The sequence below is a fragment of the Oenanthe melanoleuca genome, chromosome 12 (assembly GCF_029582105.1).
Source record: "Oenanthe melanoleuca isolate GR-GAL-2019-014 chromosome 12, OMel1.0, whole genome shotgun sequence".
In the NCBI taxonomy this organism is placed as follows: domain Eukaryota; kingdom Metazoa; phylum Chordata; class Aves; order Passeriformes; family Muscicapidae; genus Oenanthe; species Oenanthe melanoleuca.
The window spans coordinates 20,406,841-20,427,218 of NC_079346.1; the positions used below are offsets into that span (position 1 = coordinate 20,406,841).

The 20,378-nt window shown below is 43.3% G+C and overlaps 1 protein-coding gene across 4 annotated transcripts in view; it reads right to left on the bottom strand.

Moving 5' to 3' along the window:
* Positions 1 to 19,086, bottom strand: part of BICD2 (BICD cargo adaptor 2) — a 52,901-nt gene extending 33,815 nt beyond the window's left edge. For 2 of the 4 annotated variants that reach the window (XM_056501156.1, XM_056501155.1), the window contains exon 1: positions 18,530 to 19,001. In XM_056501156.1, the coding sequence (XP_056357131.1) occupies positions 18,530 to 18,769 (240 nt within the window). In that variant the 5' untranslated portion in view covers positions 18,770 to 19,001. Of the gene's footprint in view, positions 1 to 18,529 lie in introns of all 4 variants that reach the window. The other 2 variants (XM_056501157.1, XM_056501158.1) reach the window with 2 other exon arrangements.
* Positions 19,087 to 20,378: the final 1,292 nt, after the last annotated feature.

Consider the following 20,378-nt stretch of genomic DNA (forward strand, 5'->3'; position numbering starts at 1 on the left):
AAAGGAGACTAATGCCAAGTGTGGAATCACTTCCTGCATATGTCAAAGTTGCCTGTGCTCATGTGAGTTCTGTTGTTCATGTACCTTTATGCCAAGAGCTTTATAAAAACCAAAACTACTAGTCAGGCTTTCTGATTTTAGTGGTCTTCAATCATTCTCATACACACGCACACACACATGTGCACAACTGCATGAGACATTCCAACAAATGTACCATTGGCAGCTAGTTTGCACAGCAAAAGCAGACATTTTCTTGTTATCTAATTGCCTTTTCATTGATAATTCATTGCACCTGAATAACACATTTATCTTCCCCCTAGAACCTAAGCAAAGGTCTAGATATTTTAACCCAAGTACAACGACATAATCTTTTGTGTCTTACTAGCACAATATTTACAGCAAACTCCAGAGGAATCTTTCAATTCCCTCTGACGGGTTCTGCTTGCAGCCTACATCCAGGCTTCACACTGAACTACAGCATGTTCACTTACCATTGCCCATCATGGTTATGTATTGCTTAAAAAAATAAACATTAGACATATTTTAGCCTCTATTTTAAGGTTTGGGTTAAAAAAGCAAGAAGGGAGAGGAAAAACCTTCTTCTTGCAATTTCAACAAACACCCTGTAGAGAGCAACTGCCAGCTGCAACAGCTAAGTGGCCAAATCACTGGTGTGCACCAGTTAATCTGGAACACACAATTCAGTCGATACTCAGTGTGGCTGGTGAGGTACTGCCCAGTGCCCTCAGATGTCTGTCTGCCAGTGGTATCAGCATCAGAAACAATTCAAGGACAGAGTTTCACTATCACTTAGAAAAGGGAGGACAAGTGCATTTCCACCTGCACAACTCCGTGAGACTTTCTGGAGTAAAGGAGAAGATTAGAAAAGAGAGAGCTACAAAATACAGGAGGAAGTGAAGCTCTGGTGCATGACTTAAACACTAGTAAACAGGAAGCAGAGGCTTCCCTTAGGGCCTCATCCCTGGAGGGGTCCCAGCAGCACTGCACAGGAAGGGAGAAAGGTCCTCAGCACAAGACAGCACAAGCACACTGGCAGCTATTTTTACAGGGCCCTGTCAGGATTACAGCAGTCACTGCTCATTTTGGAGCAGAATACCTGTCAAAACAGAGCACTAACAGGCACTGTCCTTGCTGGCAAGAGCAAGAATTTTGGCTAAATCAGACAACACAACAGAGACCTGCACACCGTCACATACATGTTGAAGACGCTATGAATCCTGCCACTTTGTTCAAGACCGTTCTAGCAGCATCCAGCACACTTAATGAGACTGCAGGTTATCCTGGGATGTGTCATCTGAGTTCTGTGGCCATCTGAGAGGTCCTACATCACAATGACACTATCAGCTGCAAAGCAAGTGTGTCTTCTCTCAACACTCAAATATTATTCATGATTTAAGTTGTTTTGTTTTCTACCTTATGAGGTAACCCACAGTGTCCAAAGTTAAGGTCTGATGGTTACCATGGGAAGTAAATGAGTCTCACTGCTTGAAAGACAGCTGCTAATTTCAAAAGGAGACCTTACTTCACCAAGCCCCAACGTCAGTAACCAACATGAACTTGGGAATTCTCTAAATTTGATGCAATCTGAGAAACGCAAAGATAGCTTGTGAACACAGTCTGCTCCTGACTTCAGAGACCTTTCACAGAAACTATCATTAAAAATAAAAAATAAAAAATTTTAAAAATCCCCACCAAAAAACAAAACAGCGCTTCAGAGAACACCCAAACAAAGCCCACAATGTTCTGTCTGTGCCAGAAACACAGTAGCAAGCAAGCAACAGCAAAGGGTCAATAAAAAGCTGTCCTCGGATTTCAAATTAATCAAACACAATTGCTGGCTACTGAAAAGAGAGCAGAATTAGTGAAAATAAATTATGGAATAAAAATAACACAAGAGCCTGATTATTATTTGACATAGCAAAGGGTAGTCTTTTTTTCTTAATTACAAGACTGTAAAGAGAAGTTGTGTAGATTTTTAAATTATTGGCTGAACTGGAAAGCACTTTGTCAGAGAAGAAAAACATATAAAAAATTCTTCCAAGTTAAAAAATGTGTCAAAACTCGCAGAACTCGACATAGAAAAGATGGAATTACCAAACTCTTCAGAAAATTGCTCAGCAAACATTAATTACACAAAAAGAGCAGTTACTGTTAGAAATTAACAAAAATATGGATCATTACAAGCACCAAAGGATATCTTGAAAAAGCTCTGTCTTGGAGTCTAAGGCCAAAGTCTGAAAGCTGAAATTACAATAGTGCTTCAGAGGATCCAGTGAAAAATAAGAAAGAGTTGAAACAGCACCATGGATTCACATATAGTGTGAAACTGACAAAACCATTAGAAAGGAAATCTGTTCAAGATTGTCAAAGACATGAAATTGAATATATTACTGAATATTTGAATATTCATTCAATATTCCATTGAATTAATGATTTGAATGATCTACATTGTTATTTTATCCTAAGGCCTTGGACATTCAGAATTAAAAGGCAGCAAACCAGGTCTGTGAATTTTGGAGACCTTGACAGCAGATCATGCAGCTCCTAAAATAGCCTTACACAACTTAGTCAAACCATAAATAAATCCTGTATTTCATTAAAGAATTAATTTCCAACTAATAATATTGAGACTTTGTAGGTACATGCATGGGTGTGATTTTCTCCTCCCTCCAGATAAATTAAAAATAAATACATGTTCTTCATCATTTCAGGAGATGATCTCCATGGCTATTTGCTTCCAACTGCAAACCCAGGAATGAAGTGTTACTGATGCAGGTCCCGTATGATTTCACACTCTCTGCCACCATGAGAAACACAAAATCCTGATCACGAATAGCAGATCCCAAATTGCAACACGAGAGAACCGCATACACAGAGGTAAGGGCTAAGTTCAGATTCTCTTTTTATAAGGAGTACTAATGAAGAGACAAAGTATTATTAAAAAATAAAAAGGAAGTGTTTTTCTTCCAAATATTGGATCTAATTTTATTTTGTGCTCCTAAGTTCATCACACCCCTGATTTCAGCAGGGCAGGACACTGCAGCAGTGCAGAGCTGAGTAGCAGGAAGGAGGAGGAATGTTTACATTCCTGAGCAGTGCTCTCACTGCCAGACCCACTGAAAAGAAATCAATGTCATTATCATATTTTAAAAAAAAGCATACAGGAAACTTCATTTGGCATTTTGGACGCGTAAGGCACCGTCACTCTTTAACTGTTCCAAGGATTAATTCAAAGGCCACTTGTCACCACAACAGCTGTCTGGCCAGCTCTTCTGTTTTGCCTATGTTTTTGTTTTCTTAGATGGGGAATGTCTGTGACAGATTCATTCATGTCTGTCACCATCCTCCAGCCAGCAGCCCCTCATGTGGTTGCTAACTGAAAACACATCTTAAAACAAATAAACTCATCTTGACTTACATCCTGACCTCATGTTCAGTAGGAACACAATGCAGCTTTTGTTGCCTCTAATAATAATTTAAACATCTCTATGAAGGTTCAGTTGCCCAAGGTCTCCTCACCTGAGGAGGTGATACTTGATACAACCCCTCTGCCAGCATCCAGCCAGATGGATGCTCACTCACCCACTTAGGTGAGGACCAGACTATTCAGGAGCCATCTCCTCCTGGGCCACAGACAGATCTAGATGGCCCACACAAGGTCTGATATTTGTAGTAATGCTACAAACACTGCTATATAGAATCGTGAGTAAGATGGAAAAAACTGGCTTACATAAGAAGCATTTTAAGAGGATTTTATATAATAGTATATTTCAGATCCTATTGCTAGAATTATCCCACTAAAATTCTCCAAATTACTTTTTCCCCCTCAAGGAACTTGTGTAAAAACATGGAATCAAAGCAAGCTTCTGGATGTTTCATTGACAAGTGTCCTGGTTTGAAGGACAGGTGTCTGCCAATAAAGGCTGAAGCTTCTCTATGAAATGGAGAATACAAACCCCCTCACTTCAAATTATTAAAATTTTGAAATTAAGCGGCTCTCAGGCAAAGATAGGGGAATTAGGAATAACAGTTCTTTACTAGGAAAATTAAAATAGAAATACAGTATTACAAAGAACAATCCCAAAACACTGACTGAGTCAGAATACAGTCTGACACCCTGTCAGTCAGGGTGTTGGTAGCAGTCCCATTAAATGGTGGCTACAGTCCCCCTGCAGTGACAGATGTGGTTCAGTTGAATCTGTGGTCCTGTAGAAGGTGCAGTTTTCCTCTGAAGGTCCAGAGATGATGTGGAAAGGTCCAGTGTTCCTCTGGAATCCAGTGGAAAGAAGGTAACTTGCTGTTCAAAATCTCAGTTTTTATCTAGGTAGGAAATGTTTGGCTCCTCCCCCTGGCTGGAGCATCTCCCAGTGGGATGATGTAATTTTATCAGTCATACAGTGGGACTCAATGGCTCAGCAGCAGATGATATCTTCCTGGAGGGAGGATGGGTTGTGAAAAAGATAAAGATGATTGTCCCACCTGGTTTTAAAGATGGCCCATTAGCAGATAGTACGTGCCACAGAGATAAGGAAATCACTACCCCACCCGGCTTCAACAGATGGTGATAGAATACACATTTCTGGTCACATCCTGTATTGCAACCCAAGACAATAAGCTGCCCACAAACTTGTGTTCCCATTATTGCTCCCTCCATCCCATTTGACTGCATTTTCTTTAAGCAAATCCACATATTTATAAGCAAATAAACACTTTGCATCTTGCTCTACAGACACAGTAGTTCCCCTAAGGAGAGGCATAAAAGCCTAGTCTTAACAAGGGCTCAAAGGGAGTCTCATCCTGTCCCCATAGGCGAAATTTGTCCTTTATTAATCCAGATCAGCAATTCCAAGAGCAGTGAAAAATTAAGCCCCCCTCATTGATTCATGTTGTGGCAGAAGTCTTATGTAACAACAATAATTTATACTACAGTTTTATGCACACAGTTGCCTTGATTAAAACAAACCAATTCATACTGCCAGGACTGTTTGCTTCAATGCAATGCTTACACAGTGCATGGCTGGTGTCTAGTGAGTGGACAGCCAACAGCATGGACTCAGCACACAAAGTCACAGGCAAAGTTATTTCCCATCATACCAGCATCTAGGGTAAGGACTTCAGAACCGGAAACCTTCTCCCAAGTTTCATATGGTATGAGCCATACAAGGAAGTGGTAAATAACTCCTATACTTCTCCATACACATCTTAGGGGACTTTGGAGTTAGATCTCCAGGTAGACCAATCAAAAAGTATGAGTCCTCTCCACAGACAAACCATCCAGGACCACTGTTGTACAGGTCGGTTGGACAGTGGCCCAAACAATAAGCTGTTTTCAGAAAACCAGGGATTCATCCTCTTATGTGGCATGAGGGAGGGATTAAGCCTTAATTTAGCACCATTTAGAAAAGATTACCCTTTAATTGCAATAGGAATTGGCAGACACCGGCAGCAATGAAAAGCTTTTATCCTGCAAAGCTTTCAAGCGGTCAGTGACAGCTCCCAGGCCAGCAGCAGAGATCCAGCCCATGCTGTCCCCAGCCAGCTGCTCAAGGCCACTGGACTAATGGGAAGAAATGCAGGATCACACAGCTGCAGAGACAAATCCCTCATTCACTGGCATTCAGATTGCCTAGGGCATGTGGGGCTGCCACAGTGCGCTGAGGAGTCAAAGCCTTCAGAAGGGCTCAGCTGCCAGTACCACCCAGAGCTCTGCCTGGCAGGACCTAGCTGGTTTGGGCAAAGATCCAGCATTGGGGATATGCCCACTTCCTGCCTTTTGGTATCCGCCTGGCCCAGTCAGCAGAGGAAGCTCCCCACTGACCTCAGTTCTGCCATTCTCTGGTGACAGGGCAAGCTGTATTTTCTGGCACTGAGAACTCTGCTAAAGCAGATGCATGACATGCCTCAGGTGGAAGGTTGCCAGATCCCTGCCAAAGGTTCCCAGTAGCCCATTGCCACTCAGGAGCCCATTACAAATGTCTTCTAATTTGGAGCAAAGCTGAAAATGTAATTCTCGTTCAAATAGAATTTGCCGCAGCAGTAATGTCTGTTTTATATCTGCACTGGATTAATCCAAGTTTAGGCTGGCAGAGGATATCCCAAAGTCTACTGCATTTTAACTCAACCCAGCTTTATTTTTAAGTTAATGAAGAGTAACAATTTCTGTGCATAGACAAGGCCTTAAATCAAGGTTTAACTCCCTTCCCCCTACCTCTTACCCATGCCTGGCAGTGCCTGGCATTTCTGACAGCCTCAGGCTTGAAAGATGAAGCCACTGCCCAGCTGGCTGAGCCATCTCAGCTTACTGGGAACCAGTGAGGGGAGAAAGAACTCTGCGGCAAGGAGGCTGGGAACTGGAGGAGAAAACAGTCAGAAAAAGACTGATTATATGAGGATCCTTGAGAATTACTAGTGCCAAGGGAGAAAGCAAATCCTGTAAGGAGGAGGCAAAGAGCATGTGTCCAAGGGAAAAGAGAGGACAGTCAAGACAGTGGCACAGGGTAACAGTGGCAGCAGGATGATCAGCGACTGCAATGGAATTCAGCAGGAAACCAAGGAAGAGGAACAAAACCAAGCGCAGAATGAAGTAAGAGTGGGAAGAAGAGTCATGAGCTTGTAGCTGCTTTTCCACTCCTGATATGAATGAGCAGCCTCATCTTCTTTGTGCCCTAACTGCTTCCAGTTTCCTAGCATAAGGATGAAGTTTGTCTCCTACCCTGGAAGAAAACCTGACCAGCAATTGTGTCATTTTCTCAGGGCATTCTTTAAAACAACTTCTAAGTTTTGGAAGTTCAACACCATGTAGCCTGGTATTGCACTCAAAAATATCTTAGAAGAAACTTCAGAGTGTATTCTTAGTTACCCTTGGACATAAATACATTTCTTTGCATTTACTGTCACTGCTACCCTTGTTGCTCATTCTCAAATGAAACACTGGGTACATCTATACAGGACTGATGTCTAAAGCACAATTAATTCAAAATAAAATTATGATCCCAACATAGAACTGAGAGTTGCATCTTGTACTCAATGACACACTGAAGCAGACCAGTTTTACCTTTTAAAACTACAAGGAAGAATTCTCTATCTCCCCAGAAGTTAATTTCATATTTAGAGCTTGAATTTCAGCAAGTTGATTTGTTGCAGACAAATAAACAGACACTACTTTCATGCACGTGAAGGCCAAAAAGTTAAAGAAAAAAATGAAAGAAACATCCCCACAGATGTTATTCAAATTCCTCAAACATAACTGTTCCATTATTACTGCACTGCAAAAAGAAAGAGAAACAGACATATAACCATTATCTACAGACCTGAAATTTCAAAAGACTAGATCAGTAACCCAATAGGAAAACATGTCAACTACACTCTGCTGCAACACCAGTTCCAAATGAACCATTAAGAGAGATCTTAAAACACAAGAAGAGGAGTTAAACAATTTAAGAGTTAAACAATCTTGGATCTGCATGAACTTCAAATCTCATGGAGACTCTGTTCCCTTGTACAGCAGTGCCTACTGAAGATTAAGGCCACATTCTTCACACAAAGCCTAATGTTACGTGCAGTAAGACAAAGCTAACACATGACTAGCACAGCACGGTACCAGGCAACAAATGGAGCCCAGGGTAAGAAAAATACTTTTATCAAATTAATCACTTTCTGTGGAGATGACCCTTGCCACAGAGAACAATGATAATAAAACAAAAAAATGCATTTCTCATAAAGCTAGAAATATAGCATAGAAATATACTGTCAACCTTAATGCTCTTTCTGGTCTATTGTGGGAAAAAGGGCATACACAGTCACACTGCGAGCAGCAGACCACAGGGCTGATAAATGCTCCTTGAGGCCAGTTCTTGCAATTCCCAGAGCCAAGAACCTTAAAAGCAAACAGATGCCTCACAGGGGCTTTGCCAGCCCCAAAAGCCTCCCTGGATGAGCCAGATTCCAAGATGTTCCCCAGCAGCAGTTCCTCACACTGAGGAGCGTGAAAGGAATTAATGCCTTCCTATGCTCCCAAAAACCCAAACAATAGGGAGGTCAAGAGAACATCGGATCAATTTTAATGTTAACAGGCTTTGTGTCACATTAAAAGGGTTCATTTACTTCAGTCCCAATAAGGCATTTATATTTTAGGGCACTTGGCCACACAGGCTACATTAGAACAACAACCTACAAACCACTGGAGTAGCTATTTTATATAGCTATGTGTGTATGTGTGTCTGCATATTCCTTTACTGTACTCTTATTGTCTGGTTTTTACCTGTTTCCCAGGTACAGTAGGCATTAGAAATGAGAAATGAGTAGGCATTTCTCCTTGTTTCCTTCTACAGAGAAGATAAGAACAAGCTGATTTATTATTAAGTGCTCAGGTGGAAGACACTGTCAGGAAAGCTGTGCTCTCCCCTTCCATGTGAGCCTGAAAAACAGAATATTTCAATGGGAAAGTTTTCCTCCAAACTTCCAGGACAGACAATGCTCAAGTCCACTATCACAGCAGCCTTGACAAAACGTCTACAACCCAGCTCTCAGAGGCCCTCTCTACTCCCTAAAAGCCTCCTAGATTTCAGAAAGGAGAGACTACAAGATATGTACTGAAGCCTCAGTCAAGTCATGAAGAGTCCTAGCTACAATTTCCCTCCAATTCACTACTGTGCTTACCTCCACTGCGAACCCAGGACAGGAAAGTATAATGGCTCGCATGAGTGAAAATTAATCCTGGAATACAGGATTTTTCCCACCCTAGAACTCCACAGAAGTTAAACGTAACTACAAGTCATTCACATTGTTTAAGGAGATACATTAGCAGTTTACAAGTATTGATAATCGAATAATGCAGAATACATGCAGAGGTGAGAGGAAGGCTTCAAAATTGCCAAACATCAGAGTGATTAGAAGGATCCTTACAAAAGGCTACATGCAGGAATAGAACTATAAAGCCTGTGAAATGCCTGACAACGACAGATGATTAACTCCCCTCTGCATTCCTTTCCTAAGGGGTAACACTGCAAGTGTCACAGTAGTCAGCATTCCTTCAGCACTCCCGAAATCCAAACAATCAGCTAATATATCTCATAGGATTCACTTGGTAAAATGTAGATTCAGCTACTCAATCCTCCAGTGTGTATTCACTGACTAAATAGAGCTAGAGAGGGTGAACCATTAAAACTAGTTAGAGCTTTAGAATTTAAACTGTGGGACATACTTTCAAGCACAGTATGTAAAATCATACATATGTAAAAACCAAAGGAACAGAACTGTAGAATTGTTGATACTGAAGACTGGAAGGGAGCTCTAGAGATCATTTATTCCAACCTTCCTGCTTAAAGCAGGGCACTACCAAACATGTGCTCAGGACATTGTCCAGTTGGGATTTCAGTAACTCCCAAAATGAAGGCCACATAACCTATGGGCAAAGAATAGAAAATAAGTTACACGTGGCACGTTGTGTTTGTGGTAACTTATATTGTGTCAGGGCTCAGTGTTTATGGACTGTTCTGTAGCAACACAAATAATACTGGAGGCTAGAGCTGAACCTACTCCACAGCTTGATTTGTTCCAAGTGATTCAAATCTGTTCTTAAAATATTTCTATGATTACTAAACGATCTTAGCACAAGACTTTGTTGTATCCAGTGGGGAAGGGGAAAATGTTTTAAAACAATCCTACTGCCCAAACACTGCACTAATTTAGCCATTAAGTGCAAGTGCTCTTGTTCCCCAGGCAAGAGTTTGGATATTTTGGCTTCAGCCCACCTTTAAGTAGCTTCCTGAACTGGACTCAATTAATAGAGAACATACATGCAAAAAAAGGGAGGTATTAATAACCCCTAAAAGAAAAAACTTGCAAAAATGCCTTATATTTTGCATTTTGTGTCTGAATCGCAACCTGACAGAGCTTCAGGTGGAAGCAGATGTTATACTCAACCCTGTAAACTGCACCAAGAGCCAGAAGTGTCTAGTGCATTCATATGAACCTTCCTACCAGCAGATGCTCCTCATCAGCACGTCCAGATCCTTTTTCATCCATGTCAACCACTGCAACATGAATCTCACTCTCAGTCAAAAAATACAATCTCTCATCAGTTTCTAAGTCAGCTACGTGCTGCAGTGTGGCACCTTCCCAGGGAAATCCCATCTCTGCTGAACACCCTCACAGCACCTAGCATGCCTGACCCGATAAACCACCTTGAGTAAGAGAAGACAAACACCAAGCTATTAACAGGCAAATCTGGTGTAAGACCATCATCAGCTCTCCACCACTGGCAGACTTGACTTATCTGTCTGCAAAGACAAACTTTCCTGGGAAGCTGGCTAGCCATTTCTTGTTTAAAACCACATACTTTCTGAAAGCATCCCCAAAAGGGATGGTGAGCCAAGTGGAAATGCTCTGCAGAGCTGTTGAACACAATGAAAACCAAGATACAAGTTAGACAGAAGCTTTTACTCACGTGGATATAAGCCTCATAAAGATACTGTATTAAACTGAGCCACAGAAAAATTCAAATCAGGACCACTGCTGGATGATTTCTGCTGAATCAGAGACCTAAATTTTTTAGGGAAATATGTTTTGGCAAGATGACTTTCTTCATTTTATAATATGTACCAAAGCTGAAGGCACATGCTACATGACATGCTTGTTACTGTTCATGACCAGTTGGGGACAGTCACACTCATCCAACAATAGCCAATTTCTATTTCAAAGGCCAAGTGCTCTCTCCAAATGACATGGTAGAAAACCACTAAATAATTATATATGTACTGTATGAAAATGCATTCTCTCCATTTCATTCCTAATATCACATTGTTGAGAAGTTTCACCCACAGCTTCCAAGAGTGAGACGTCTGAGTGGATTACATGCATCACAACCAAATTTCTCCCCCAAAACACACACAAGCCTTGTGCAGCAAAATGCGAGAAAATCCCCTCTGGTTTAGAGTCACCTATTCATACAACAGAACAAGCTCCAAACAAACATCATCCTTCATCATCAGCAAATACAGTGGATTCTGACCTTGGAGACTAAAATCAGATGTAACAAACTCTCTGTTTACAGGAAGCAATGAATCTTGTTTGGTTTTGGTTTGGGCAGGTTAGAAGCCAGTTATGATATACTTCTCTGTCTTGGAGCCAGAGCTGAACTACAGATCCAGCTCTGTCCAGAACTGACACTGAACACACAGAAGGACTTCCTAATAAACTTAAAATACTGTCTCACTGCCTGCAGCACAGCACTCCACACCATACTGGGAGTTTACCAAGCCCCACACTGCACACTGGCAATGATTGAGGGGTGAAAAAAAATAATTAAGGAGACCAAGGACTGCAGCATGCCACAGAGTCTGGGCCATCCAGCACAACTCAGCAACCTACCAGACACACCACTTGTTTCAGTGAGAGTTGTATAGGTCTTCATATAGCACAGCTGCTTCCCAAACATGGACACAGGACTGCAGAGAGTCCATATCCATTCCCACACTGAGCTTCAACTCTGCTCGGGCCAAACATTCCAGATTAGTCAGTCCCATGTTCCTGTTTGCCCAGAGGCCCAGTGGCAAACTTGTTTGTGGGCAAGACAGACCACACCTTTTAGCAGGCCCCTCTGGCAAGTCCCCACTCCAAAGTGAGGTGAGCCTGACATCAGCTGCCCGGTGTGTATTTCAGCCAGACTAATGAAAACAGCTGAGAGGAGAGGAGGGGAGGAAAGTAGGAGGTAGAAAGAAGGAGGATGAACTGAAGAATGGGGAAATTAAGAAAAAAAGCCACAGTTTGCAGCTATTATACCTAAAACTTCAGCTCTTCTCTGAAATGGAGGCTCCTCCATTCATTTGGATGGCAAAGTTGATCTTTTGATGGCAGTTGATCATTTCCCTCTGCTGAGGTTTTGTAGATCATATTTTAAACCCACACTATATTCCTCTGTTGCTGGGTTACCAAATCTGAACAAACAATTCTCTGCAGTCTGCCAAATGCAGAGAAAGAAAGCAAATGATTGCCTGGAGTATGCATCACCCTCTGGAAGTCATCTTACGGCCCAAAGCTGATACAGATTAGTCACAAGCTCACATACCATAGAGTGAAAGAAGTCTGGGGGCAGTGCATAGACTTAAGAATTGCTGTTCCCACTCTCCTGTCCCTCCTAGTAAAATCGGGCAATTGTCCAAATCATTAGAATTCTCTTGCAGACTAGAAGAAATATGGTCCTAATTCAAAGGGATAAATTGGGTATTAATACTCCTGAAACTAGCAAGCATGTTCCCATAGATTTTGAAAGGATGGATCAAGATTTGAAATGAGGAAACCACAACCCATGTGACAAAACAACATCAGTGACAGTAAGTTTGAGATTTTCAGTTTCCAGGCAGAACATCTGCCACATCAGGGGCTGCACAAACTTCCACTTCAGGGATGTGGGAACACACAGGTGTCCCCCACTGTGAAGCTGTCTGAGTGAGCCCTCCAACCCTCAGCAATACTGCTTGGAAAGAACCCTCCCCTGCAGCACCTGTGCAGAGAAATCACCAGTGTGCTGCACTTGGTCTAGTGTTTCTTATGTGAAGATGGTCTGCCCCAAAAATCAGCCTGCCATCCATCCCACCTTCAAGCCTCAGCTCCCAGGCACCCTCATCTGGGACTGTACATTGAAGGATGCTAAATGCAAAGCTGTAACGAACAATTTGTGTAAACACAAGAAATTCTGCAAAAAAGACTACATCCCAAGGACAGACCTCAACCAAAGCCACCAGCCTAACAATAACATTGCCACTGCAGCATCCCCAGGACTGCTAATTCCCAGCAGCCAGACCAGACAGACCACGATCGCTGGGCAGCTGCTGTCTATGCTGCTCAGGCAGCAGCTTCATCACCAAGCTTGGCAGAAAGACTAGCTGAAGATGTTCCTCTCATTCCTTGTTTGCTGCTGCTTTAAGACATTCTACGTGCAGTGGTACCTCCACAACCACATACAACATGCCTGTGACCCAAACTGGGGTACTGACCTAATTCAATAACAAAACCAAAAGAAAGAAAAATAACAAAGGAAATCTGGCTCAGTTCCACAGTATAGTTTCACTATAACCACTGCACAGGACAGCAAACACTGTACTGCCACATCTCCAGGGAGAAGATAGGTAGCAAATTGAACTACTGCTGGCAAACATTGAAACCCTGGCTTAAACTTAATGTAGAAACTTAGAAACAAATTATCTAATGTTTGCTGGAGGTTAGGGACAGCCCTCATTTTGAGCCCAGGCATACACAAACACCACAAAACAAAAGTAAAACATGACTTTACCCCAAGACCCAGCTCTCAGTTGAGACTACAGCAGCTTAGGGAAAATAATTTCTGTAGAAATATGAGGGTTTTTAAAATAATTCCACATGAAGGTCTTTACTATTCACCCTTCTAACGCATAAGGTATCGTTAATTTTATCAGAAAAAGACAAAGAACAACATCCAGAAATTTCATAAAATAATCTGAAATAATCACTTCAAGAATACTATTTATTATTTTTAAGAAAGGCAGTTCAAGGAACACTGGCAAAGAAAATTAATTTAGTAACATGAAACATTACAGGTTACTATTTCTAGTACACCAGGAAAAACTGGAATGCTTAATTTTTCACATTTTGTTTTGTTACAAAATAAGGATATGTGAGAAAAGTAGCTTTTCCAAAACACAGTACTAAATGTCTATATCACTGCAAACTTCAGATTAATATCAGGGGTGCCTTTATTCTTTATATAAAGCAACTATGATTTATCAAAATATAAGAGGTTTTCATTTACACAGAAATTTTGCTTACCCCACACAGAGTTTTCAGTTTGATTTGACAGTAGAGACAGCAAATTCTGTTCTAAAATTTCAAGTGTGGCAGGTGTTGAAGTCGAAATAACAATCACCATTATGTATCCAAGACAGATTCACGAAAGTATAACCATTTTCTGTTAGTATGTGCAAAATCAGTATCAGCTTCCTAAATTCAATTTGCAGGTGTACTTTTCCTACTCTAGATTTACAACTATATAACCAGAATTAAATTTCAACTAAACTGGTCTATTTAAAGAAACATTTATTTTATGCATTAGACCCTTTGATTTTTAAAGTGCTGTAAAATTAGAGGTAATCTCAAATGATATTAATGTCCTTTCAGAAGGAATCAATATATCACCTGAAAGGTGCACTGAAGCCATAGAGGTATTGCAACTGAACATCATTACTTACACCACAATTGAACAGAAAGACTTGGTCAATGCAGTGTTGATTCATGAGCACAGAGGGTCTAATCCCAGTCGGTCATGGGTTTGTTAGGTAACTTTAGCCTAGCCATTTCTTACACTCAAAATGGGCCAGCAGTACAAACTGACAAAATGCTTTGATAAATCCAGTGGGGAAAACCACTGCTACTTCAGCAAGCAGTTTACAATGTCTGTCTACAAGGTACACAGCACTACATGAGGTAGACAGGAAAATGAATGATTTCTCCTTCACTTCTGAAGATGCACAGTTAAATGTTACATTAATAACATGTAACATAATGAAATGTTAAACCAGCCTGGATGAAATATAACATACTCAATTAACTAGTACATATGTAAATCAACTAAGCAAAGCAAAACTTCTGTCAGCAATCACAGATCACACTTCACCTCAATATAAACTCAAACAGCCTGGGACACATCACCTCAGCTGCATCATATGCCCCACTTGGGCTTCATGGGAAATGAAGCAGCAAGGTGTTATCTGCCGGTTTCTTTCAAAGTCAGCTTGCAAGTTTACCCAGGAATCATCTATAGAGAAGTCATGAAATGACATTAAAATCAATATATTAATTTTAAAGGCAAAAACAGAAACAAGGGCCTTACAAAGAAATTAAGAGCCCTGTGGAGATCATTGCCAGTATTCTTTTAAGCTTGTTCCCCCCTTAAAAACCACAAACCATATACATTACAGTAACTGTGACATACTAGTATGTGTTTTTAGATGCTAAGGACAGACATAGTCCACTTATGAATTTCTGCTTTTTTACAGAAATAATCATAACCCTTATATTTTCCAAGGGTTTAAACACAATTCTACCATCACCAATACAACTACTTAATCAGAAAGGAGCTTTGGAGAGCAGCCAGTTTCATAACTGAGCTAGTAGTTGGTTATATATCTGACATCTTGAAATACTGAACAAAGCTGATAACCTCTTCTTCAAGCAAATCTTCCATGCCATGTTCCCCCACAAATCATCAGGAAAGCAATAACCAAATCCTCAGACAATCACTTTTGTGAGCTGCAGTGCACAAAGGTGTGATTGTGTCTATCATCCATGTAAGAAAAATATCCCAGGTCAGGCAGGTAGACAGCCCTGTCATTTATACAATTAGCACCATCACAAAGGCTTGCAGGGTGATTTACCAGCTGAAACATAGCCTACAGAAAAAAAACTTAGTTACTTCATCTCCTTGACGGAGTAAAAAATAAATAAAATTATATGTTCACAACACAACATAGAATTTCACTATAAGAAAACCAGTATCTTATTTCTCTGAACTGGGGAAAACATTTATCATAATCTTTAGAACAGTTTGAAATTAATTCCCTTTTACAAAAGCAAAGGTGGCACTGCAAAAAACAGTAAGGCTACCTGGGAAGACACCTGGTACTTCAGTTTTGTTCTGTCAAATAAAATGACAGAAGAAATGCAGCAGAAAGTACTTTAAAAGATACATGTGATCAAGTCAGCCCATATACAAATAAAAGAACAATCTTAGAGAAGACCTGATCCCAGTTAAAAAGGGGCTGGTGTGTAGGCTCAGCAGTGCAAGGACAGAGCAGCTCCCCATTTTCACCAGGACAACTTGGATTACAAATACTGAGAGTATACAGTCATCTTTACAAAATGGGGTACAGCTCTGACAATGCCATTCACACTCACCAAAGGGACACAACAGTGGTGGTTAAGGCTCTGAATTTCTGCCACATTGAGGACTGGGTGGCAGGGAGGAGAATCTGGCCAGAAAGATCTGACGACTGTAGCAGAAAAGTCTGTACTTTCAACAAACTCCATTACTAAGTTCCCATGCTCAGAACCTATTTACCTATGGTCTGTATAGGGCCATGACACAGGAATGCTTCATAATATTAAACAAATTAAAGCATATCCAAATCTACAACACCCAGCAGGACAGAAAACCACAGTGTGCTTCCCTGCACCCTGCCTAACATGGGCTTGTGCCGCTTAGCTCTCTCAACACAGATGAACAAAGTAAGCTCTATAGAGACTAAAAGGGCTGTATCTTAAAAGGCTGCACGAAGTCACAGTTAAGAAGCAAGAGATGGACAGCAATCCTGTTCTAGTTCGACATCAATCTTCCATATTCCCCAAGAACAACTTAAGTAACCCAAGGTGGAATCCCTTTAGGTTGGAGCATTACATGCTTGTATGCATGTAAGTCTTGTATGCAGCGCTCCTCTAGCTGAGTGTGGGGAAAAAAAAAAAAAGTTACATAAAACAGCAAAGATGATTAACTCCTTCTCTGATCATATGCTTCATATATCTGATAAAGGTTTACAAGATTGTCAGCAGACCAGATTCCTGCACAGCACTAAGAGAAAGCTAGAGGAGCAATGCTCTTTCCCTGTGCAGGCTATTAGAGTCTCCACAAGCTGCTCCCAGAATTGTCTGCCTCCCAGGGTGACTTAATTAGAGCGGGACACGCACAAACAAAGCAATCCTATAACATGTAAAAAGCAAAAAGGAGTGAATCATTGCTGATTCTGCCTTTTTTTTTTTTTTAATCTCTTTTACAAGCTTCTCAATTGTTACAGCCCTAAAAGAATGAAATGACAGTATCATCAAGCTTTTTTCCCATCTGCAAGTCAAAACATGTAATGCCCAAACACACACAGCACAGCCCAGTGACTAAAGCACTACCAGTGATCAAGGCATCCTGGCGTGTCAGGCACTGCCTTACTGAATGAGGCTGGGCCAGTCCCTTCACCTCTCTATGCTGTGTTTCACATCCCACCTACCAACTGGGTTTCCTGACTTTACTCTCCCTTGAGCTCAACTCTACAGCTGCCTCTGCTCTTGACTTCCAAGTTTCTGCACCTGTATGCTGCTGTAACTGTGCTGGTCTCAAGTGGCTTTAGGAACAGCAGCATATCAGTTTAGCTTGTATATTTAGTTAACAAGTCTATAGCCATATAATTTAAAATAATTAACCTCTTTGCTTATGCTTGTTAAACACAATAAAAGCAAAACAAAGCTTTATTTACAAGACTAAAAGATATATAGTATGCAGGAAGGAAGGGCATTCAATCAATACAGCTGATTTTGCACCAGTCTGTTTCAAGGATTTACTTTTCCTCTGAAAAACTGTATTCTGATTTTACTTAAAATTCATTTCCAACCGAATAAACTAAAGCTAAGCCCCAGTGGATACAATTTGTACTGGTCAAATTCACCTATATTCACCTCTTAGGCTGTGTCAGGTGTTTTACTATCAAGGCAAGGCCTAAATCAGCTGAAAAGCAGCAAAAGGTTTGCCTGCATGCCAAATCACAGAACTAAACAAAGCTATATGCAGACAAGTTCCCATGGGCTATGCTCAACAGTGGGCTGATGGGATCAACTCATAAGCAAGCAGCGCAAGCCACCAGTCTGCATTCTCTGTTCCCTGGACAGTTCCCTTTTCCCACATTCTACCTTTTAAAGGAGATCTTGCACGAGAAAAACTTAATGCACAAATTCCCTAATATAGCGTTTTTACTGACAAACTTTACTCTCCTGTTCAGATTAGATCTGGAATTTCCCTTAAAATACAAAATAATAAAAAAAATATGCCAACGGCAGGACCTGCACCAAAACAAAGCTGTGTGAACTGAAGTCTGCTGTATTATTTTCGTGGTGGTCCCCACTTAGGAAGTGATCAACACCAACCTAAGATTTCTCCTTCCACACAAAAGCAGGCATATGACAGCATTGCCACCGCATCCTTGTCCCGGCCCACGACCCCCGCCGCTGCTTGAGTTTCTCCCGGGGGCGCGGTGGCGGCAGCCCCAACCCCAACGAGGGGCAACCCCGGCCCGGCTCCCCGCCCTGCAGCAACCCTGGGACGGGCCACCTACCGGATCTCGAGGCGAAACAGAACGGAACGGGATGGGAAGAGAAAGAAAAGCGTTTACCCGCCTCCCTCCCACATCCGCCTTAACAGGAGCGGGGATCGGGGCAGAAAGGCCTTTTTTCCGCATCTCTTCCCTTCCCTCTCCTGGGCCGGCCTGCAGCCAGGCGCCTCGGAGCTGTCATTTTGGGGAAGGGTGCAACCGCCCTGCCGGAGCCAGGCCGAAGCCTGGGAACCCGCCGGTCGCCCCACAGCAGCCCCGGGGCCCCTTAGCTTGCCGCCCCAGGACTCCAAACCGGCTCCGCTCCCACCGCTCCGCGCTGCCCTCGCCCTTCCACCCGCCACGACCGGGCTTGGGCCCAGGCCACCCATCTACCGCCGCCCCTGCCCCACCTCCTTCAGCTGCTCCATCTCGGCGCGGATGGTCTCGTACTCCAGCTCCAGCTCCTCATACTGCTGCTTCAGCTGCTGCTTCTCCTCCAACACTGCCAGCCCATACTCCGCCGCCTGGATCTTCTCCCGGGTGGTCTCGCCCAGCTCCTGGAAGAGACGCTTGATCTCGCTCCGCAGCCACTCGGGCTCCGACTCCATCACCAGCCGGGCGTACTCCTCCTCCTCCATGGCCTGCGACATGTTGGCGGAGGGGCCGCCGGCCGCCGAGGCGGATGGGCGAAGGGGCGAACGCGCAGCCCGTCTGCCACTCCTAACAACTGCACGGCCCGCAGGCGGCCACGACAGGGCCCGCTCGGGCCGCCATCGACGGGCCAGGCGCGCGCTGCTCCTGCTGCGGATCCTCCCTGGATCCCGCCCGCCGCCGCCGCCGCACTCGCCGCAAGCGCCGAGCGCAGTGAAATCATTCAAAAGGCACGGCGGGGCCGGCGCCCCGCGGGACGCTGGGAGTGGGAGTTCTCGGCATTCGCCCCTCTGCGCGCCGCACAGCTCGCTGGACTGCAGCTCCCGGCAAGCACCGCGATGGGTGGGGGTGGTGGCTGGTGGGGAGGACAGCGACCTCTGCCGGGTGGAGCGGGTAGCGCGGCATCGTAGAGTGCCGGCGGTGCTCGGGGCGGCCTAGGGCCGACGGCGAACGCACGCCGGGACCCTCCAGTGACCCCGGACACAAATTCGGGCACACGCCCCGTGCACACAGCCTATGTAGACACCCTGGCGACCCGAACCACGCTCAAGAGGGCGGGTTTGAGAAAGTGCTGAGATCGGCTGGATATGAAAAATAAAAATGAGGCCCCTGCACCAGAGCGTGCGCGGGGGGAGACGTTCCGGTGCGACGGGTGGTGCCGCAGCAGCACGGAGAGGACAGAAGGTCACAGGAGAAGGCTGGCGCCAGCCCCACGCATACCGAGAGCTGTCAGCATCTCTCTGTTCCGGTTTTCTGCATCTGGAGGTGGAATTCCCACTACAAGGCGTTCTTCTTCCATCGAGAGAGACCAAACCGTGTCCCCCGAGTCATCCTGAGGATAACCACAGCCACGGGACAAGGTGTTCCCCTATGGCTAAGCTACCTGATGAAAGGAGGGATAGGCTGCATCAAGACCCAGTGCCGTGACCAGCCGTGGAACAGGGACAATTGGACAGCTGTACTGTGATGCCTGAAAAGAATTTGTCAGCTTGTGAGGAAAATGCCATCAGTCTTTGCGACAGGTTACACCTATTGGGTACGTTTGGTGGCAAAGGCACAGGGATTGGGACATTCATTGGGGCACCACGGGTAGAACTAATTTCTAAAGCATAGTGAAGACTGAACAAACCTCTACTAGTTGGACCATTGCAATTCCTAAGCAGCCCTATAAAGGTGTGTGTCCCTATGGGGTGGGGAGATGCTTCATTCCCATGGTCAGAAGAGCCCTGCAGCTTCATACAGTGAGTGCAGCTTGGATTTTGTTCCAGTGTCAAAAACAATCAGTAATGAATTGGTGAGCAAATAGCAAGCATAATAAAAACAATTATATGTTTGAGCACTCCACAAGGTCTCAAACATAAAGAAACTTGTTTGCTCACAGCTGCAGGGTTTTTTCCAGCTACTTTGAACTTCTGCCTGTGCATATATCCCTTATCCTTTAATAAGCTAAATGCTGCCTGTTAGTCATGAAGCTGCCTTGATCAATTTTTCTTCAGGGCTCTGACACTGCCTGGAGCTCCCTGTGCATCTAGTGCAGGTATGTGTTTGTCCCGTGAGCACTGATGTGACACTCAATCACCCAGACCTTAGAAGTAGCAAATCATTCTT